Source organism: Misgurnus anguillicaudatus, chromosome 10 (genome assembly GCF_027580225.2).
Source record: "Misgurnus anguillicaudatus chromosome 10, ASM2758022v2, whole genome shotgun sequence".
NCBI classification, from domain to species: Eukaryota; Metazoa; Chordata; class Actinopteri; order Cypriniformes; family Cobitidae; genus Misgurnus; species Misgurnus anguillicaudatus.
In genome coordinates this window covers 8669747-8678928 of record NC_073346.2, presented here as the reverse complement: position 1 = coordinate 8678928, position 9182 = coordinate 8669747, and the positions used below count along the sequence as shown (strand labels likewise).

The window sequence follows — 9182 nt, the reverse complement described above, 5'->3', positions numbered from 1 at the left end:
CTGACTATACATAATAGTATAATATTATTACATATTATTAATATTAATATTATGTTAATAATTTTTTTTACTATTTGACTCTTTTGGAAAATATATTTTAGGTTATTATTTGGATTGCCTTTTCTCTGTATTGTAAGGTAGTTACGGTTAACACACAGCGGGCGTAATAATCTGTTTAATTTACGCCTTTAAATTTTAACGGAGCGGCCCGTATAAGAGAGACGTCATTCCCATCACACTCACACACACACACGAGCCCCATCGGAGCTGGCAGATGTTTAGACACGATTTTATGGATCGTTCAATATCGGTCTATAATGAAGCCCGACTGACCATCTTAAAACCCCGCCGGGAGCTCATAACGCTTCCTTTCCAGCCTTGTATTCATCATGCTAAAAAATAGATGAAGGCCTGGATTATAAGCGGCCTCTATTATTCACTCCTATCAGACCATAATCTACATTTAGATTTGATATTCAACAGACATTGGATTAAAAACAATGTAGGCTAATAGAAAAAGAAATGAATAAACACAAAAAGAACATATTAACTTATTTTGTAAACAACATTAAATAAAATATTATAGGCTACTAAGAAAAATTTAACTGTAAATATTATGGTCTTGATGGTAAGTATAAACATGTTTTTGATGATACACGACAAGATACGTATAAATTATGGTATTACAGTGTATTTAGGGAAGAGAAAAATAGATAAACATTTTAATATTAAACCTTCAAAAACAGGCCACTTCAAATTGTGCCAGTGCAGACTAGCGCATTTTATTTACAATCAGTGATATAAATTAGTAAAAGTCTCATTGTTAACAACATTGTGTAACTTCGGCTTTTTTAAATAAAAACCAATCATAATTTATTTACAAAACAATGCTCACCATTGCAATACAACTTGCATAAATTATAGGCCGTCGCCGGTATTACAAAAATAAATATCAAATGTATTCCACTCTTAGTCAAGTTTATACCAGTCCCGAGTACTCGTTTACACGTCACACCTCTAGCAAATAAACGTCTTGTAGGAGGGCTATAATTTCCAACGCGTGTATACAACCGGTTGCAATGAAGCTACTATAAGGATCCTGAGAAATATGTTTCCTCATTGAAAAGTCACATATGTTGGGATAAAGTACTTCATCAATAAATGAACAGTTCATCCACATCGAATTGGTTACTGTGCCGTAATATTGTCGGCCTTCCTTGTACTTTCCTTGTCTTTTTCCAGAATCTTAAAGTTTTAGGATTATAATTTCTATAGGCAGGTGCTCTGTAGTCCTGGGTGTACAGTGGCACACAAAAGGATCCGCGTAAATGAGCAAATGTTAGTTTAAAACAGCTTGGGGAGAGAGGTGATGGCTTGTTCGCTTTGTTCAAAGCAATTGTGACACCTACCTGTGAACCAAGGAAACAAAACCTCATCAATCAGAAAAATATGACGATTTTCGATTTAAAAAAAGAAAGATAAAAAAATCAATCTACTATTGTATAAAACTTAATCAATGCGCATTTGTTAAACAACCACGAACTACTTGCTATGACTTAATTAGAAAATCCCACGTTTTAACTCTGGCTTCACAAAAACAACTCATCAAATATGAGGAAGTGATATATCATTGTTATGATCAAAATGTCTCTTGAAATGCCTCTTAACCTACACCTTACATGCTTAAATTAACAACTTACTTGAAGAATCTTGCTCGTCTTTAACTTGAGAGGTAAGACTGGGGTCTTATTGTGAACACTTCAGGAGGGTCTGTTAGGAAATACAAACCTATTTTAAAAAAAAGGGAAATAATACATCGTTTTGACAGATTACATGGTGTATTTCAAAAGTATCGATTACATGAGAAAATTAATTTAAAAAAGTTTGTTACATTCAGAAAATCACTAAAATTATTTTAAAAAAACAACAACTTAGGATTGTTAACAATTTGACAAAATACAGAAAATACTAAACTGAATAATGAAGTAGGCAAATAATTAAAAATGATAAAACAATTAATTGTAGATCATTAATGATACAGGATAAATGTAACAAAAATGACTATATTACACAATATATATAGCTTACACGTTAAATAATAATATGGCAGGCTTACTAAATGGCCGTTTTAATTGGCTAAGATCGACACAGCATTGCACCCTTTACGCACCTTTTTTGGATTCTGCATTGGAGGCCCTGAAATGTTGTTCAGTCTGGTTTGCATTAGTCTTTAGTAGGGGGTCGCCACTCTGTTTGTGCAGAAGTCCCTCACCAGCTGAATTATAGCGCAAAATCCCTTGGCCCTGCAATGGGCTAAAGTTGCCATAGTTTGTGTAATTACTATAAAATGGAGAGGTATAATATAGAGGTCTTCCCAAAATGGAGGTGGCGGGGTACACTGCGCCCGCCGGGGCTGCATTGGGCGTCGTAGAGGTCAAAAGGCCAACGCCCGGAGGGCAGCTCTGCCCCAAGTGCTGCTGCTGCTGCTTTGGGTCCGAAGTGGCGATCTCGGCTAATGACCATAATTTAGGCTTAACGGTTTGGTTTTGACTGTCCAAGCATGTTTTGTTGGTATTGTTTCGTGTGTCCTCTCGGTGATGGGGGGTCAATAGAGGAGCTTCCACCCCAGTCAGAGGAGAGGATGTCACCGGCTTGGGTGATGGGCCTCTTTGCCTCTCCTCGTGGCCCGTGTCTAGATCACTCGCGTCGCATTTGTCCTTGGTATCCGGTCCAGAATCACAAACCAGGTCCCCGGTCCTGCACGTGACCTTCTCCCCGTCCGATTCCACTGAGCACGAATGATCTGTCAGGGCATCGACGTGCAAACTAATGCCTGTAGACAAATAAAACAGCAATTAGTTTATTCTGTCAAAATGTTTTTACACTTACAAAAAAAAACATATTCAATATCCCTGAAAGATCTATTAAATTGCGTAATTAATTTCTAAGATTTTAATGGATATCAAATTTGTTTATTTATATACGTATTTTATTATAAACTTGTAAATAGACGTAAATAATTTAGCATTACAACAAACACAATATGCTTTTAAGAAGTAATAAGGTAAATAATAAAATACCTATTAAGTACCATAACAAAAATAAAAAATAAAAATCTCGTTAATACATTTAAAATAAAATGTTTCATGGATTAAAAATGCCTTCATCCTCAGCAGACGCCTCGCCGTTATCTATGCTTTTATCCATGCGTTCATCTTTTCTTTCTGCCTCCGCGTCGTCCTCGTCCTCATCCTCACTTTTATTCCGAGGTGCCCATGTCATTTTGTTTTCTTTCTTGAGTCTCCGCCTGGCATTAGCGAACCAGGTCGACACTTGTGTCAGGGTCATTTTGGTAATAATGGCCAGCATGATTTTTTCTCCTTTCGTGGGATAAGGGTTTTTCCTGTGTTCCTGTAGCCACGCTTTTAATGTTGCTGTGGCGTCACGCGTGGCGTTTTTTCGGTAAGCGGGATCATTGAGCTGGTACGGGTAACCGGGACTCCCGTAAGGGTGATAACTAATCGCTCCTGCCATCCCCGCAGTGTGCGCGTCATACGGAGAGCCCTTTAAAAACAACATTTTATAAAGTGTCACGCACCATCATCTTTATGACTTTAAGTAAAACTTTATAATAACTTTTATCTCCAAATCATAATCCCAGACTAATAGTTCTTTTTTTTTAAATATACAGTATCGACACAAAAATATATAAATCGTACAATGCAAATTAACAGCTAATCTATTTAGCATTATTCAACGTTAATGTTATTAATGAAAGTTATTATAAAGTGTAACCAAAAATCATAATGGTAATAATAAATAAGCCAATAAACAATGATTAATCCTTCACGCAATTATCAGAATGCACAATTACATGGGACTGGGGTGGATAACAGATAATGGGTAATTGCAGCCATTTTGCATAATTACCAGCCTTCCTTTCCCAGTGCTCTTTCAGTGCAAGTGTGTTTTGTCAGAAGCATATCAGTGAACCGCAGCATTACAAATCCTATTAGAAAATCACTGGATATGGAGCGTTTTAAGCGCTTTCATGTGCCATGTCATTAGCATTGCAATTCATCTATTCACGATTAAATAACGCCTATTTAACTGCACATCATTTGCAAATCTTAACCGAATGACAACAAAAAACATTATCGCAGCAACTGCATTATTGAAAGCGCATTCTCACTTATAATTTTAAAACATCAAAAACAATAATTTCAATAAAGTCTAAAAATTATGCTAAGCAGAGCAGGCCTATCGCAAAAGTAAAATGTTATGGGCCTGAAAGTTTCCAGAGACATAATCGCATTATTGTTATGTATACATTTGTGCACTTTTACGGTTGTAAATATATCAAACAATTACTTCATTTTGCTAACTAAATAAAAACATTTAGTTTATTAATGTTTTTGTTATGAATTTGTTTGTTTATGTATTTATTCGTAGGCTATGACTTTTGTTTCGCAGTTTGCAACACCAAGCCCAAGTGCATGGCATTTGTATTCATGACCCGCATATGCTTTCCCTTTGAAACACACATGCGAGACTCCCTAACCCACAACTATAACCCTTCAGCAGAACTATCATATCATGCAATATTCATGCCCAAGAACAATGACTTCTGAATAGCGATGCATTTAAATCCATAAAAGGGCTATTTACCATGTAGGACGGAAATCCCGTGGCTGGATCTGTTGAATAGGACAGAGGGCTGGAGAATCCATTGGCGGAGGCTGTGAACGCAGCTGATCCGGGGTACGGGCTGAACGCCGAACCGGACGAGGACCGGGCCAGCTCTTCACTCCTCGGGGCGGCCAGCGGACAGGAGTAGAGCGCCAGAGAGCCCGGGGGCTGGTAAAGGTAACCCTGAGGATAGGACATTATTATATAAAGACTCGACTGATCTCTCCAGATGAGGAAGGCAGGAGGACAGAAACCGAGTTGATCGATAGATTCAGCGCATCTAACAGTCGAGTGGAGGGATAAACTAATAAAAGAAAATAAATAAAAGCGCAAAAGAGGAGAGATCAGCGGTGTGCCGTCACGAACATCCCCTAGCGTCCGTTTGTTTTTAGTGCTCGGGAGTGTAGAGTGAAGAGTTGCTGGAAGGAGCAGCCGAGTTTCTGAGAGCATTGGAGAAACGGGAGCTGTCAATCAGAGCTCATCTGAATATTCCGTCCCCGCCCCCTCAATCGCGCTCTGAAATGCAATTCCGGAACAAAACCGACACGGGAAGCTGCGTGCGCGTTCACGTCGTTGCCTTTTCGCCGCGTATCTATTGCATTTTCTTTTCTTTTTGATATGTTTTATTGAGCGATCATGCAATCACTGATGGATAACAAGATGACACTTCTCATTTCTTTGAAAATGAAAAATTCCTCTCTTCCTTTTACGACGTTTGTCACACTAACACTCTGGATTTATATTATTCTTTTATACGATATGTACTTATCATTTTCGCTGTTAAACTTGGAATGACATCATTATAATCCTAATGTAGGTGCAGTGACATGTCAGTTGTTTAACACTGACACTTTAACATGTTAACACTTTTAATCAAGGACATGTTGCAACAATTGCACGTTATACTTAACATGGCATGCTGTTACTGGAGTTTATCTGCTCTCGTATTAATTGTTTAAAGGCTTTGTACTGTGTGAGAGGAGCAGTGCACAAACAGGCCGGTGGGAGGTGTGAGTTTTCTTCCACGCAGCACATATTATTTCTTTTCTCTAATCGCAGGAGGTCTTCCGTCCTGACAGCAGGAGTTCATCTCACAGTGTTGCTATATACTTGTTACGTTTATTTAAAAATCATTTAGCATGATTTTCTCGTACAGTTCTTGAACCGAGGTACGAGAACGCACAAAATCTATAAGTAACATAAATTAATATTTGTTGACACATATCGAGATAAAATAATTAGTTAATTAAACATCGAATGGGTTTTACTTTGTCCTTTATAATTATTTTAAATTATGTCATGAACCAAATACAAATCCGCTGATATTATGTATTCGTTAAATTCTTTTTTAATGTTTTTTATATTTTTAAATCAGAGTCGGTATGTTATCATTTAGTCAGATTTACAAGGAATTGCAGTTTATTTAATTAAAATTATAGGCTTATTGAACAGTATGCCTACTTATTGTATTTTATTAAAAATTGCAGATGTAATGTGTTCACAGTCATTTGACATGACAGTCAATAAGTTGTTTTATTTATTTATTTATTTAATTGTTTTATTTACTTTGTTTTATTTGTTTTGTGAAACATATTTCGCAATAAACATAAATAATTATGATATTGATTTGTAAAATATATAACCATATTTTAAACAATAATAAAAATATAAATTGAATTAATTAAAATTAAATCGCATATACTCATAAAACAATGGTGGTAGTAGCGTAAAAAACTAGTCGAAAAACAATTATTGTTCTATTTTATACAAATAATTTTCCTCCATAATTAACCATCATAAATTAGTGCTGTAGCCTACCTAAATGCAAATTAACAGTCGTATTAATAAGTCTTATTTTGACTCGTTTATAGACATTTATTTTTCGGTGGTAAAGTAATTAGTACACTTGGTAAAGAGAGAATAATTTGGCGATGATCACAGTTCACATAGGAAATAGCCAGCAAGAGAGAGTGAAAGGCTGTGAGAGCGCGAGCTGCGCAGGTGACGCTGTCAGGCGCGCGCCGCACAGCAGGGGGCAGTAGGTTAACTAGGTTAACTTTCATATTGAGAAACCCTCGTGGTATTTTAGTCCCAGTAAACACGATGGAATTATAGGATATTCAGGGAAGTCTCAGGGGAGTGCACTTATCCAATTCAGGCAGACGCCTTAAACATGAAATTATGAAATTAACTAAGAATAGACATGCATGATATTACCGACTTACTGTCTAAAAGCACATAAAGCAATTTATAAAAAGTGCTTTGAATTGTAGGTTGGCTTTGTTATATATAGCAAAACATGGAAATGCTATTTTCTTTTTATAAATAAACAGCAATTTAAAATCAATCTATTTAACATTACTATCTAGAAGTTTATGAAAATGCATATATGCTATTGCCAGTTAATTAATTAATGACAGTTGCATAATTTCTACAAATAGTTTGTTTATATTTATTAAACACAATTGTGTATAATTATTATATTTTATTATGAATATGATGGTTATCATTATTAATATTTTTACTATATCCAATGAGTTGCATAAACACAACACCGCGCAACATGCAGTGAGTGAGCTTTGCAGTCATGAACAGTAAATACAATCAGCAGGAGTATGTTCACTCACTGGCCTTTTAGATCATTGATCAAGTTTTACTGACAAAATCTGTAATTATACGGGTCCTTATTCTCAATAAAGCTGATTACAATGGGAGCAAAACCACACACACACACGTTTAGGCTCCTTACAGAATCAGATTTATGATGCATGCCATCGATTTGGATAGAAGGAAACAACTATTGATTTTTCATATTTTTCTTCAAACTTGTTTACTCAAGGATAATACAGCTTGGCTACGGTAGCTCCAGTTGAGTAGCATTGGGATTAGTACTACTGCCTTTTGATGAGATAAATTACTCAGTGCAACTTCAATGGCCAAAGGGTAAACTTTGATCTCATGTTACTTCATTTACCCTTATGACTAAATGATTATTGATTTCATATTCTTAACTCTGAAATGCGAAACCCAGGTGGTTGACAGGGTTCAACGTGCTATTTTTGTGAATATCCTCTGGTCCCCTCTGTATGCATGCATTTGTGTGTGCAGATTGTGTGTTTTTGTTGGTACTGCAAAGGGTTGAGTTGTTGAGTTACACAATTGCTTTTGTTTCAGAAGTGTAACCTTGACAGTGTATAAAGGACAATTTTTAATATTAGATCATTAGTATATATATATATATATATATATATATATATATATATATATATATATATATATATATATATATATATATATATATATATATATATATATATATATATATATATATATATATATATATATATATATATGAAGAGTTTGGTTCCAAAACGCAACAAATCCATTTTGACAAATTTCGGTAAAAATGTGTTTTCTACACCAAGAAAGTGACACGATGAAAACCACTATTTTCTGTTACATACTTTCACATAGCATCTTTAGGTTATAATAACATTAAAAATTCAAATCCATAACTTGATTTTCAAAGATTTATTGTAAAAACTGATTATTTTTTCCACAAAATGCAATAAATCCATGACAAGTTTTTTTTTTCAAAATTCTTTAAATCTATTGAATGAATATATAAATGTGCATTAATCTTTGCCTTTTAATAATCATTTAGTTGACTAGTTGTACACACTGATAAAAAATAAACATTAATGTCATTAATCAAAACACTTACTTTGTCATATAAGAACACTGTCATTGCTGCTGTTATACTTGAGGTTGTCGCTTAACATTTTTCACAGCGATCAGCTGTAAAATGTTTTGGTCCTGCTCGATTCTCGTTGACTTTCATTAAAATAATGTAAAGTTATTCATAAGATCCTCTGGGGTCAATGTGTTAGCACGAGAGAAGCTTGATGCTGTCGGGAGAACAAGCAACTGGCTCCGAGTGCCTCTTACGTAAATTATTAGATCTTGATGGCTTACGTTTCTTTCCCGTCACAGAAAACCACAGGATGTTTTTGTTTGTTTGTTGATCACAAAGTACAAAGTAGATGACTAGGACTAGGACTCTGTGTACTCAACGCGCTGCCATTGTTTGTTTACATTGCGTGGAATTGTGCGCTGTACTTTGTGGAGCGGATTTATTGCGTTCTGTAAAAAAGGAGGAGTGGCATTTATTGCGTTTTGGGAAAAAAGCGAGAAAAGATGACAGAATAACATGGCGGATATTGGATTTCGCGTAAAATTAAGAATTTACTTTTAAATACTGACCTGATATAATACTGATTTTGGCAGTAACTCGTTTTTTTTCAAAAATGGCATTTATTGCGTTTTGGAACCAAACTCTTCATATATTTACTATATATATATATATACTTTAATCTCAGAATTCTGACTTTAATCTCAGAATTCTGAGGGTTAAAGGAACCTTTATATATCTTCAATGACTTGATACAGGGGTGATGTGAATGTTGTTCACCTTGGAAATGTAATGTATTGGA

At 35.2% G+C, this 9182-nt stretch overlaps 1 protein-coding gene across 2 annotated transcripts; it reads right to left on the bottom strand.

The window, feature by feature from the left end:
• Positions 1-751: 751 nt before the first annotated feature.
• Positions 752-5200, bottom strand: irx2a (iroquois homeobox 2a). Of its 2 annotated transcripts, none has more exons than XM_055211907.2 (5): positions 4669-5200; positions 3162-3564; positions 2171-2833; positions 1701-1788; positions 752-1409 (listed from the first exon to the last, which is right to left on the bottom strand). In XM_055211907.2, exons 1-4 carry the CDS (start codon positions 5137-5139, stop codon positions 1721-1723), a joined length of 1605 nt encoding a protein of 534 aa, XP_055067882.1. In that variant the 5' UTR covers positions 5140-5200; the 3' UTR covers positions 752-1409; positions 1701-1720. The 2 variants fall into 2 exon arrangements, with proteins under 2 accessions (XP_055067882.1, XP_055067883.1); XM_055211908.2 differs by having other exon boundaries at positions 1701-1770; positions 4669-5195.
• Between the last annotated feature and the right edge of the window lie 3982 nt (positions 5201-9182).

Excerpts from the sequence above, each read along its gene's own strand:
- irx2a (XM_055211907.2), bottom strand. The coding sequence starts at position 5,139 with ATGCTCTCAGAAACTCGGCTGCTCCTTCCAGCAACTCTTCACTCTACA. Across the intron at positions 3,565-4,668 it reads CGGGATTTCCGTCCTACATG|GGCTCTCCGTATGACGCGCA; the intron begins GTAAATAGCCCT and ends TTGTTTTTAAAG. Across the intron at positions 1,789-2,170 it reads CAATGCAGAATCCAAAAAAG|GTTTGTATTTCCTAACAGAC; the intron begins GTGCGTAAAGGG and ends TTTTTAAAATAG.